Source organism: Cyclopterus lumpus, chromosome 4, assembly GCF_009769545.1.
Source record: "Cyclopterus lumpus isolate fCycLum1 chromosome 4, fCycLum1.pri, whole genome shotgun sequence".
Taxonomy (NCBI): domain Eukaryota; kingdom Metazoa; phylum Chordata; class Actinopteri; order Perciformes; family Cyclopteridae; genus Cyclopterus; species Cyclopterus lumpus.
Window position 1 is genome coordinate 22,609,021 of NC_046969.1, and position 12,993 is coordinate 22,622,013.

Here is a 12,993-nt window from a genome sequence, read left to right on the forward strand (position 1 = left end):
ATTATCAGGAAACACTCCATCAACTTTCATTGTTATGCAGATGATGCTCAATTATATCTATCGATCAAACCAGAGGAGACCAACCAGCTCGCTAAAATTCAAGAATGTCTTAAAGACATAAAAACATGGATGACCTTCAACTTCCTGATGTTAAACTCAGACAAAACTGAAGTTATTTTACTCGGCCCGAACACCTCAGAGATCAATTATCTGGTGATGTGGTTTCTGTAGGTGGCATTTCCCTGGCATCCAACACCACTGTAAAGAATCTCAGCATTATCTTTGACCAGGACATGTCCTTTAACTCCCACGTTAAGCAAATCTCAAGAACTGCATTTTTTTCATCTTCTTAACATTTCAAAAATCCGGCGCATCCTGTCTCAAAAAGATGCAGAAAAGCTGGTTCACGCGTTTGTTACTTCTAGACTAGATTACAGATATACTGCTGCTCTAATAAATCTCTTAAATTAATCCAGAATGCTGCAGCTCGTGTACTCACAAAAACTAAGAAAAGAGATCACATTACTCCTGTATTAGCTGCTCTGCACTGGCTCCCTGTAAAATCAAGAATCACATTCAAAATTCTTCTCCTCACCTACAAAGCCTTGATTGGTGATGCACCATCATATCTTAAGGAGCTTGTAGTACCATATTGCCCCACTAGAGAGCTGCGCTCACTAAATGCGGGGCTACTTGTGGTTCCTAGAGTCCTAAAAAGTAGGATGTGAGCCAGAGCCTTCAGTTATCAAGCTCCTCTTTTATGGAACCAGCTTCCACTTTCAGTCCGGGAGGCAGACACAGTCACCTCATTCAAGAATAGACTTAAGACTTTCCTGTTTGATAATGCTTATAGATAGGGCTGAATCAGGTTTGCCCTGGTCGAGCCCCTTGATATGCTGCTATAGGCTTATAGGCTGCTGGGGGATGTTTTAGGATACACTGAGCACCTATCTCCTCTTCTCTCTCTCCTTATGGATGAATTTACATCTCTCCATTGCACCTTATTAACTCTGCTTCCTCCCCGGAGTCTTTGTGACTTCACGTCTCATTGGGTCCATTGGACCTGGCGGTGTCTGAAGCTGGTCCTGGGTCCTTGCCACTGCCTCTGGCCTAGACCTGGCCTCCTTCCCAATGGCCCTGCCTCCTTCTCTGTGCCTCCTGCCTCAGAAGGCCAACCTCATTGGTCTGGCTTCTTTCTTTCGCGATGCCTCCTGCCTGGTGGGCCGACCTCCTGCCCACCCCCTCTCCTCTCTTTCTCCTTCTGTTTCATGGATTGTGGTCCATGCCTACTACTAATTATTCATACATTTCTATCCTATTCATTGAATGTGTTGTAACGCTGTTCATTCTGTACACATGACATCTATTGCTTCTGTTCATCCGGGGAGAGGGATCCTCCTCTGTTGCTCTCCTGAAGGTTTCTTCCCTTTCTTCCCCTTTTTTGGGACAGGGTATGTGTACAGATTGTAAAGCCCTCTGAGGCAAATTTGTAATTTGTGATTTTGGCCTATACAAGATAAACTGAATTGAATTGAATTGAATTAAGCTAACCGGCTGCTGCCTCTGGCTACACATTTACGGTACAGACACACCAGTGGCATCAATTTCTGCTCTCACTCTTGGCCAGAAAGCAAATAAACTATTTCTCTGATGTCCAAAAAATAATTTTATGAATGCTGTCGACATAAAACCGTTCAGTTAAACCAATAAAATTACAATAATTTTTTTTAAATAAGATTCTTTTCAGGGTTTTTTCCAGTTCTTACATCCAATCTCTCCTTTAATCTATTTTTATTTTATTGTTTTGCTGCAGAGCTGTCTCCCAATAATACATCAGTGTGCCGACCTCACCTCATGGTTCACTCTCCCACTTCCACTTATTCTCACCAGATGGTCACCTGCTCCCACGCCAGTGGATGGCAAATGTCACACACACACACACACACACACACACACACACAAGCCAGCCGACATGCATGACACGACGCATGTGTGTACGTCAAGGCCGCTCTTTCTTTACTGCTCAAAGTAACTGATGGATGAAGCGGGTCGGAGATTTGTGGACCGGTGTCCTTTGTGCTCAGAGGAGCAGCGCAAGAAAGAATCATAAATTGGAAATTGGTGCTTGATGGTGGAGGTGCACTGTACAATTGCCATGGATAGGTGACTATTTATGGTCTGCAACGTGGACTTTCTGCCGCCTCAGCAAACGTAGGTGTGCAAATATAAAACCGAGGACATACGGCGTGCTGCCCCAGAAGACGGTTATAGACTTATTTTACATGTCGTTTGAGTTTACTGCTGCGGACGGGCATACAGATCGCTGTATCACGGACGTTAAAGGAGAATTCAACCTCCATTACGAAAACCTCTGTGAGTGAGAGTCCAACTGGCCAATCATTCTGCCACCTTACAGGTTTTATGTGCAGTCGGTGAGGCGGCCGGCCTCACGCTCTGGTCTCGGGCCTTTGGCTCTCTGCAGCCACGGTGAGAATGTTTGATCTTGCCTTGGAGCCAAGTGGAAAAAAAAACCTCCACGACGCCGGACCGTGGAATAGAGATCGCACATGTTTCATCTGCAGCAAGCAGGGCAGGTGATGGTAACGGAGAGAGACCAAAACAAACACCGCCGCAGGACGCACCGAGGTCTCAGGGTCTCGTGCTGTGTTTGATGTGTGTGTGTGTGTGTGTGTGTGTGTGCCGCAGCGAGTGTTGTGGGCGGATGATCCTCAGCCTATGAGAGCCCAGCTCGGTGGAGATGGAGATGCTAGAGAAGGGCGGGAGGATTTATTACCTGCCATTAGGAACACTAATCTGTTGCAGGTGTTTCTGGCTGTTCTCCCAGGGCCACGCCGGCTTTCCTCCCCCGGGGGATGGGGGTGGGGGTGGGGGGGGGGGGGACAGACGAAAGGAGCGAGAGGAGTTTCATTTCTTTTCCGCGGCACCTGAAGGGAGATCATACCATCTCCACAATCCTCTCATCTCATGGAGAGTGTCAAGATAATGACAAAGAGAACACGTATTCCGATGCTGTTCCCCCATCAGTAGAAAGACCCCAAAAGCAACAACAACAAAACAAATGGTGCAAAACTTTCAGAAACAAGATGTCAGGCCACTTGCTCTGGGAGCACTGGAGAAAGTGCACTTTGTTTTGTTTTCTCAACCATTTTGGGTTCCACAATGACAACTCACTCTGGGGCATACAGTCGAAAAACCACTTTATCAGCAGGGTACAACCTCTGGGGTGTGTTACAATGAAGCTAAGACCACCGGGATGGATTGAGCCAACAGCTTCACAGGAAGCCTGCGGTGCTTTTGGGGGATGATGAACAAAAGACACAAAGAGAAAGTCCTGCTCTGTAGGAAGTCTGCGACGCCCACTGTGGCCGACTTTGGAAAAAGAGGGAACTAAGTGAGATAGAGAAGAATGGAGGTGGAGAAAACAGTGAAGACGGGAAAGGGATTAAAGGTGAGGATTGATATGGTGATTGGGTTGTGAAAGAGAAAAAAAATGAAAATGAAAAAAATCTGATGATTCAATCTGTGAATACCGGGACAAAGATCAAAAATAATTTCAAACCAATTTACCACAACACCATCAAATGCATGATAGTCTGCGATTGAGGACTTTCTTCTTCTTTTTCCGACAGAGAAGGACAAAGTAACGAGACTCCAACACTTTGGCACTACTGCCCTCATGTGGACAATTTAAGTACTATTTAATCCTGACTAATGTTATTTTCTCCATTAATCTTACCCAGTTGAATACTTATATAAGGTTTTCCTAATTCATATGTTTGAATTTGCAAATTAAACATTATCTTATTTAATATGTTCCGATTTGCATACTTGCACATTTGCATCTATATGATTGGCTGAAGCCAGGGTTAAATTATATTGATTAATGTTGTTGACATATTAGAATCAACTGTATTCTAGTGATACAGAGATTGTCTTTTCACTCGCTATTCTCTCCATGTTTTCGGGAATATAACGTTGTATAAATCAGGCGATGAATGACATATGAACAACCCTCACTGTAAACATCTTCAGAACATATAGACAGGAATAAAACTGGAAAATTCGGTGTGCGCAAGTGTTATTAAAGTGGAGATTGAGATTGAGTATGAGAAAATAAACACATTTTGAGAAAAAGTCCTTTAATGATATGCAATACAAAATTCCATACATTTTAAAAGACAAAAATGGATTACTTGCATTAAAACATGTTTTTTTTCTCCATTTCAAGTGAATATATATATAACCGAGGCATTATCTTATGCTAACTCTGGTATAGGTTTTGGCACAATGCCACAGATGCAACTTATACAGTATTTTTGGGTGTTTTTCTTGCCACTTGTCTACAATATCAAATACAGAATTAAGGTGTTTTTTGTCACGGGGTGTAGCGGTAGGAGTTCTGGATGATGTAGTTGGTGATGGAAGGGAACCAGTCTTTGCTCAGAGTCACAATGTGGGTGAACCAGGGGTAGAAGAGCTCCGGCTGTCTCGTGGCTCCCGTAATGATGATGTTCAAGGCTGCGTCTGCGGAGGGGTAGGCCGGTACGTTGGTGTGGGCCCTGCAGGATACAGAAGAAGAAGAAGAAAAAAAAACACTGCCATCAACTCCTGTGAGAAGCATTTGGTAACGCGCAGCCAAATATGTATCGATATACAAATATCAGTGAGGCACTTTGCATCGGGACTTGACCGACCTGACTTTGTCCATAGCTGCGTCAGTATCAATGAGCCCCAGTGTACATATGGAGATGGACACGTTGCTTTTCTTCATGACCAGCTCGTGGTGAAGGGCCCCGAAGAAACCGTTCAAGGCAAACTTTGTCGAGGAATAAGGCACCACGAAGGGACTGGGCATTTTACCTGTGGAGCACCAATGGCTGTTAAGAGTCGGATGTGAAACAATAGCTTAATTTATGACATGTGCAGGTTTAATCTTGTGTATATGTGCATGAATACCATTTTTTTTGTTGGGTTCATCTGTATTTCTTTTGCATGTGCTGTGGTATACTGAGAAACTCATCTAAGGAAAGCACAAATCCTTACAATGGTTGAGTGGTGCAAGTCCCGCCCCCTCGAACGCAGATCGGCCAATCATAGAGTAACGTCAGCCAGCAACTACGCAGACTTTAACGCAATCGTTTCCGATTTGTATTCTTTTTTTTTTGTTGATTTGGAAGGAGACATATAAAACGTTACGTTCCTCCGTAATACACCTGTGGAGCTAACATTAGCAGTGTGCAATAATAGCACATTGTTAACTAGGGAGCGCTTCTATGCTACTGAATGTCTACACATGCTGTTTTTTTTGCTTTTTAATGAGTGTAACTGGCTTTACAGGAACAGTCGTGTTCCTTAATTTAATTGGTTCCTGTTGCAAATGCCAGAAGATGTGGCGGTGCACATTAGCGCCGTAATCTGTAGGCTTTAGCTTTATCTTTATACACAGTTTTCTATGCTGAATCAGTCTGACATGCTTAAAACGCAAAGTATAAACCCCTCTGGCTTCTTCTCTCTTAAAAAATGTATAATGTTTATACAGGGAGTGCAGTTAGCGACAGTATGGGCGCCATAGTAACGTAGCTCTGACGGCTGGATGGAGTGTGCGTGTGGGGGTGGAGGGGGAGAGGGGAAAGGGGGGGGGGGGGGGGGGGGGGGGTTATAGCAAGGGTTATCTCATTTTATTAACGCATCAGGAGAATACTGAATAGTTTTTCCAAAAGATTGGGATTTTAACATTTGTCATTCATTTTCCAAAAAACAATCTCACTACAAGGTCCATATGGGTAGTGAGGGATCTTTTTGATCACATCACATGATCTTCTTCAGCATTGTTCAGGCAATAATATAAAGTGCGTTAAAGATACTTTATTTATGCTTTAAAGTCCGAAGAAAGAAATGAAAATTTGAACAACGACCGCTTCTGGATGTTATCTTATAACAATAGTATAAAAATGAACGAGGCCAAAACTCTCTACATTGTTTGTCATCACCGGTGTGAAAACTGTATCATACTGCATACGTACACGTTTCCCAGTTTGCTTTGGTCAACATGAGGCGGCAGACGTACCCAACAGCGATGAAACGATCACCAGCGCTCCGTTGCTTTGCTCGAGGGAAGCCAAAGCTCTCCAAGCCATCTGAGTGTAGCTGAAGAAGTTGACCTTTGGAAAGCACACACACACACACACACACACACACACACACACACACACACACACACACACACACACACACACACACACACACACACACACACACACACACACACACACACACACACACACACACACACACACACACACACACACACACACACACACACACACACACACACACACACACACACACACACACACACACACACACACACACACACACACACACACACACACACACACACACACACACACACACACACACACACACACACACACACACACACACACACAAGGATCAGTGCATTTGGCACGCTTTTTTACGTCGCTGACAGACAACCCCCCTCCTGTCAGAAAAGGCCGCGCTGTACCTTCATCAGCCACCTGGTGTGCTCCACGTCTCCCTCCCACATGCTGAAGGGGCTCGGCCCGATGTGGTTGAGAAGCACGTAATCCAACCCTCCCAGCTTTTCTACGGCGAAATCTACAACTCTGTCGGGCTCCGACTCGCTGGCCATGTCTGCTGCTATGTAGAGAGCTTTCTGGGCTCCCAAACTCAGGCATTTCTCCGCCACCTATATACAAGCAGCGAGGAGACAGAAGGGATCCAGTGCAGTTGCAGAGAAGAGTATAACGAAAACAGAAGAAGATTGTGCGTTATTAACCTATAAAAAGCATGATGCTGTCGGTCCAGACTGTGTCTCACTAGAAGATGCACACACAACAATAGGAGCTCTTATTGGTGTGTATTGGTCGTATAGCTTCACACTGACCTTCTGTAACACTTTCTCCCTCCTCGCTGTGATCACGACCTGGGCCCCGAAGCTGGCATAGTGATAGGCCATTTGTTCACCGATGCCCGTGCTGGCCCCGGTCACCAAAACCCTCGCACCTCTGAGAGACTCTGACAGAAAAAATGAAACGCACACACGAAAACAAAAGACGTGAGCACAATATGCGTGGATTGAAATGAATAAATATGTAAATGTGAGTGCCACCGTTACAGGTATTTGATATAAAACTACGGGGTTGATTTCAAATACTTCTATAGAGTTTTGAAAGTGCTTTGTTATCCGACATCAGATCTGTAAACCCACCCCCTCCCCGTTCTATCTTCAGCACGAGAACATAAAGATTCAGGGGTCCTTTATCGTCGTCGTGCAGCACGTGGTTGCACAACACGTGCAGTTGTATGAGTTTCTTGAACTTCCAGGATAAAGCACTGAAGCCCTGACCTGCGCCGTTATGTAACCATGCAGCAAATGGCCATAAATATAGACTAATCATAATTGAAAGTATCTTCATCGAGCTGCTTTATCAGCCTTTGAAAAAGGGCACACTGACCCGATTGACTCGAGCGATTTCATTTTATGATTTGGTTGATATGATTTTATGACACTGGACTGTACTCTGCTTCCTCACAGCGAGGATAAATGCTCTGTCACAAGCGGAAAGCGTGTCAGATTACCACCGATTACTGGCGTGAGTTGTGCTTCTTTTACTAGACTGTGGACGATTTTGCATAACATTTTTTTTAAAAAAGACACATTAATGTTGCATTTGAGGTTCTGGAAAGGATGCAGGTTTGCTTCATTGCTGACTCTAAATCGCCCGTGTAGGTGTGAATGGTTGATTTCCACTATTTGTCATGTCATAACCTGACGACTTATCCAGGATGCACTCTGTCTTCATCTTACATCACCTGGGATCAACACTGTTTACCCTGATAAGCGATTACAGATAGTGAATACTCTGCCACTGCCCAGTATATCATCCAGCTAATTATGCTGTCATAACTATAATATTTACTCTTATTTTAAATCTCACAAACAAACACAAAACACATTCCCCAAAGAGGTTTGATGATCTGAATAAACCCTTTCTATGACAGCGTGTCGACCACTTCCAATACTACACAGTTCCCTCATATTTGAATGCGTTTTTTAAAAAATGAAACAAAACCCAAACAAGGCATGTGCAAATTATAATAATGGGAAAGGACATGGGAACAGGGGAGGCAAAGACAGAAAAGGGGAATAAAATCCGCTAAATAAAGTATAAATAAAAGCATATATACAAACGCTTTCACAGATGGAAAGGATAATTAAATAAATAAATAAAAAAACTATAAGGTGAATGCAGGGAGCAAAAGCACAGAGGTCACTGTCCAAATTCCTTTGTTTGGGATTTTTTTCCAGGTTCACATTGCCGGTCACGCGCTCTGATCCAACACGGAACTCTGTGACGCGCGCGCCTGATTCTCTCTTATTACTTATATTGCAAATCTTGAGAATAAAATAAAAACAAAACAAACCACACCGTGGTGGGGAATACATAAAAGCATGTCCGACCTTCTATAGGTCACCAGTTGATAAACGGGAAGTAATTTCAATACTTCTATTTAAAAAAACATTTCAGTGTATGGACTTTAATGTCTAACAGCTGCAGTGGAACAAGCATCCAAAGCATTTCTTTGTTTTTGTGTACAGCTAACCTCACACACTGTCATGTTAACCGGTCTGCGTGACGAAGTCAAGTTGAACTTTAAATGAGTGCACGGTGTGCCTCTCTTACCTGGATCGAAACGGGGCGCAGTCCACTTGACAGCCAGGAAAGCGACACACGAAGCAGTAAGTAGGATTTTAGTAAAAGTTCCCATTTTGTGAACTTGTTGGTCAAGTTATTATTATTTATTCTTTTTGAGCACCGTCAGTGACAATTTGCACCAATCCCACAGCTGCCTCGCGCGGGGACTGTGATGACACGGACTGGCCATGTTGATGCGTAAAGGGGGTAAAGGGGGGGTGTCGTTTAGATCTAAGCTGTATTGAACTTGAATCTGCATGGCCATACTTTACGGTGGGTGTGGCCCGGGCTGTGTAAACCAATTGGAATGCGGTCCTGTTGTCAGGTGTCATTTTAATACACATTTTAATAAACAAGTCTGATTCTGTTGAAGGTAAACTCTTCTTTTTCTTCAATTCAATTCAATTTCAATTCAGTTTATTTTGTATAGCACAATATCACAAATTACAAATTTGCCTCAGAGGGCTTTACAATCTGTACACATACGACATCCCTGTCCCAGGACCTCACATCGGATCAGGAAGAACTCCCCAAAAATAACATTTGACAGGGAAAAAGGGAAGAAACCTTCAGCAGAGCAACAGAGGAGGATCCCTCTCCCCGGATGGACAGATGCAATAAATTCTTCTCTCCCACTATAGTAATAATGTAAGCATTTCAAAAGAATTACTCATGTCACGGAGAACCTTTATTCTTGTATGCTAAATGTTCGACCTAATGGCTTCCTGAATCCCTCCTTTAAGTAAATGTATGTAAAAAGATCAGTGGACCTTGTGGGGTCCCACTTTCCACTACAAATAGTTTCCAATTCTTACTTGAGACGTGTTATCTATAAAGCCTTTGTAGTTCCTCCTCCGCGCAATACCAATTAACTTTAAGATAAGAGAAGATAAGATATCAACTTTATTAATCCGGAAGGAAATTCTTGTGCCAGAGTTTGAGCAGAGATTACAACAGAAAGAAGAAAAAAAGTAGTACTTAATATATGACACCGGTGCAAAATAGAATCGCAATATAGGTCAATAGTAAATTAGAACAAAGACAAGATTACAAAACAACAGAAGACATCGAAATTGTTTAAGAAGTTATTCAACAGTGGAAACTAAAACCGAAGTAATAGTGTGAATCAGAAGTCCCTCCTTCCTTATAATAGCATAGGCCTACGCCTTTTCAACAACGTGAAATTATACTTATGACTCTTTATTAACAGCCTATCCCCTCCTATAAACATACTTTGATAATGTGGTAGGAGTCCTCCCTCTATATAATATGTAATTACTTCATTAACTCTATAATCTTAACCTATACGCCTTAGAAGGATCCTCATAGAAATGATTTGAGCCTTCCTCCCAGAACCAACATCTTCCTTACACATCGTGTCTCAACACAATGACCACCTTCCTTGTGGATGTGGGAATAGCGAGTTACAATTGTTTATTTAAAAAAAACATTTTTTTTTTTTTGTCGTACGTAGATTGTCAAAATAGTGATTTTAATCCAAAGAATAGAAGGGGGAAAAATGAAAAGGGCGAATCTGCGGCTCTTAAATAACGTTCGCGTTGGCGTTTGAAAAGGACAACTTTATTAACACAACCTGTGCGCGCACAGTTGCCCTTCAGTAAAGCCTGAGCCGTCCAGCCTTCACTCGAGCGCGTTCCTCGGCGTACCTGGAATAACAAGCGACGTTACGTCAACGGAAAACTACCCCGCTGTGGAACATGGCGGCGAGGATGTTGCCCGTTGTGAAGTTAGTATTTTAATGCCATCCGTAAATTCCCCCCATGAAATAATTGTTGCTGTAGCTAGCTGCACTGTTAGCATGTCGGCTAACGACAAGTCTCTCGTTACTGTCGGTTTGCCCGAGAGCTTTCCGGCTGTCATCTTCTCACACCGTGTTTACCTGTCGCATTACCAGTAGGCTCAATAACTATCGTACTTCATAATGTCGTATACATTGGATTCCGCCCAATTTAAACCAAGTGTCTTCGTGCTCTTACTGCAATGCTAGTCCAATGTTTTACAAATGGCTAACGTCACTAGCTTAGCTAGCTGATAATAACTGATAATTGGCATCGATTACGTTTTGACACGTGCATAACTGGACACAAAGGAGGACGGTGGTTATCTGGTATTGGAGCCTGAACGCCTCATTTCTTTCTCTCTCTCTCTCTCTCTTCCTTCCCCACCCACCCCAGACTGGCCACCAAGGTGACCATTGGAGGAGGAGCTCTGTACGTCGCCTGGGACTCTGGTCTGTTGGGAAGCAGCGAGCAGGGCTCCGAAGCCCTGCAGAAGGCCAAGGCTGCCATACCCCCCGCCATTGAGGAGTGGATGAAGTACTTCGGCCTGGAGGTAATGCAGATAAAAGTGCACTGATGAAGGGCAGTTATGATCCAGGATGGGGGCGCTGGATACCGACCAGTAGGCATGATGAGGAAGGAACATACGACAGACCAACACATTTGTGTATACATATATTTCTCCGAAAGTAGGCACACAGTGTCAGACTCACCCCTGACAAAGGTTTTGATGATTAATACAGAATAATTGTCTGTATGAAGAGGCCGTATACCAGTATCTGAACACAAAGATACCCTTTCTTTCTTTGGTACATTATAAAGAACACACTTTTCACACAAAAAATAGCCCAGTTGTTTGTGTCTCCCACAATGCCAATAAACAGAGGATGTCTTTGTGTAATTTAAGTAGCATATTCTTTCTACGAAATATCCCAATTATAATTCATTATGTTTAATTGGTCTATTCCCGTGTTATTCTGGGGTAACCGTCTGCCCTCCATCATCATTGCCACTGGTAGGCATGGCACACTATTATAGTTTTGCGAGTGAAGAGTGATCAGCTAAAATTATATATTCACATTTCACTTCAATGTTTTAAAAAAAGAATGCTATATTTAATGGATATAAAGCACTGCACTGTTTCAAACTAAAAGGGGCTTCCTCCTCCTCTCCTCAGACTCAGCTTCCAAACATACCTAAAGTTGAATTCTCCCCGGTTCAGGCGTGGAACTCTGGTAAGAACTGAATGAAAAGCTTGTTTCTTTCCCTTTTTGAAAGTTCACTCATCTGATAATGTCACAAGTTCGTATTTTGTGCACAGATTTTAAATTGTGGTTATGCACCTTACTTGTCCGATGCAGTGGCCTTTTGGCACTTCGTCAGGGAAGTAATCAATGTTAGCATCACTAATGCGACTCGTGAGATGAATATTTTTTGTAATTGGTTAAAGCCTTAAATGTGTTTTCCATGCCTCCAAACCATTGCTTTTATTTTTTATTTCTTTTCAGGGGTGAGGCAGTCAATTTCAACTCTTTCGGAGGCTCCAACAAATGCAACTAAATACACAAATCAGGGTTTGCAGTACCTGAAAGACCTCGCCAAGTGAACAGGAGCTCTCTGGACCACCTGACATTTATCAATCTTTTTTGAGTTTTGCACTTAAGAAAATGACATTTACTTCTTCAAAAAGTTGTCGTCCCCTCCCAAGAAAGAAGAAACACCCCAACATGAAAGAAAAGTTAGACCAAAAGAAGCAGTCTCTTGAAAGGGTTACATAAGTGATATGGGCAGTGTATTGTACATAATGCTTGGAAGATACATTTTATTTTGAAAAACGTTTTCATTTAGTGTATACCACCATATTTAATGTTGCTCATTTATGTCTAATATACAGTATTCAACTCCCCTTTTGTTCTCAAACCACCCATGAAGAGAGTGCCTGTTGTGTATATTTATAAGCAGTTTCATCATTTGTGACTGAGTAATACATCCATCTTAAAAACGAGCCCCAGTTTTTCTGTTTTGATTCATTGAGGCAAAAGTGGAAACTGAACATTAATCTAGGCGGCGCGTTCAAAGAACAAGTCCAAGCAAATATGCAAAACTCTTTTATTACTCATGGCAGAATAACAATGACACAAATTGCCTGTTGACGCTGCTACAACTTGAGAACAGGAAGTGATTTTAATGCGTGAAGACGACTTGTGTACAGTCATTTGTTAACACAACACCGAAGCACCACACAGCACCGCGAGCGGTGAGGTACAGTGTAAACCTCTTTCTTTTTTTTTTATGTGGGTTTAACAAACCGTACCGATTCTGCCACACGTTGTCACTGCTCCACTGTCAAAATAAAGTTTTCACTGTTGAGATTATACAGTAACAGGATACCTACTGACTGGTTTACTGAGGAACACACTGAGCGACTCGGA

General features: G+C 42.8%; 2 protein-coding genes across 2 annotated transcripts; one reads left to right on the top strand and one right to left on the bottom strand.

The window, feature by feature from the left end:
• Positions 1-4,281: 4,281 nt before the first annotated feature.
• On the bottom strand, positions 4,282-8,972 carry hsd11b1la (hydroxysteroid (11-beta) dehydrogenase 1-like a). Its single transcript, XM_034530845.1, has 6 exons — positions 8,751-8,972; positions 6,950-7,080; positions 6,548-6,751; positions 6,089-6,182; positions 4,716-4,881; positions 4,282-4,580 (listed from the first exon to the last, which is right to left on the bottom strand). The coding sequence occupies exons 1-6, from the start codon at positions 8,833-8,835 to the stop codon at positions 4,397-4,399; spliced, it is 864 nt and encodes a 287-aa protein (XP_034386736.1). The 5' UTR covers positions 8,836-8,972; the 3' UTR covers positions 4,282-4,396.
• Positions 8,973-10,337: 1,365 nt separating this feature from the next.
• micos13 (mitochondrial contact site and cristae organizing system subunit 13) lies at positions 10,338-12,949 on the top strand. Its single transcript, XM_034530637.1, has 4 exons — positions 10,338-10,509; positions 10,958-11,114; positions 11,739-11,796; positions 12,070-12,949. Exons 1-4 carry the CDS (start codon positions 10,481-10,483, stop codon positions 12,165-12,167), a joined length of 342 nt encoding a protein of 113 aa, XP_034386528.1. The 5' UTR covers positions 10,338-10,480; the 3' UTR covers positions 12,168-12,949.
• Positions 12,950-12,993: the final 44 nt, after the last annotated feature.

Excerpts from the sequence above, each read along its gene's own strand:
- hsd11b1la (XM_034530845.1), bottom strand. The coding sequence starts at position 8,835 with ATGGGAACTTTTACTAAAATCCTACTTACTGCTTCGTGTGTCGCTTTC. Across the intron at positions 6,752-6,949 it reads GGGAGAAAGTGTTACAGAAG|GTGGCGGAGAAATGCCTGAG; the intron begins GTCAGTGTGAAG and ends GCTTGTATATAG. Across the intron at positions 4,882-6,088 it reads GATCGTTTCATCGCTGTTGG|GTAAAATGCCCAGTCCCTTC; the intron begins GTACGTCTGCCG and ends GGTGCTCCACAG.
- micos13 (XM_034530637.1), top strand. The coding sequence starts at position 10,481 with ATGGCGGCGAGGATGTTGCCCGTTGTGAA. Across the intron at positions 11,115-11,738 it reads TGAAGTACTTCGGCCTGGAG|ACTCAGCTTCCAAACATACC; the intron begins GTAATGCAGATA and ends TCCTCTCCTCAG. Across the intron at positions 11,797-12,069 it reads GGTTCAGGCGTGGAACTCTG|GGGTGAGGCAGTCAATTTCA; the intron begins GTAAGAACTGAA and ends ATTTCTTTTCAG.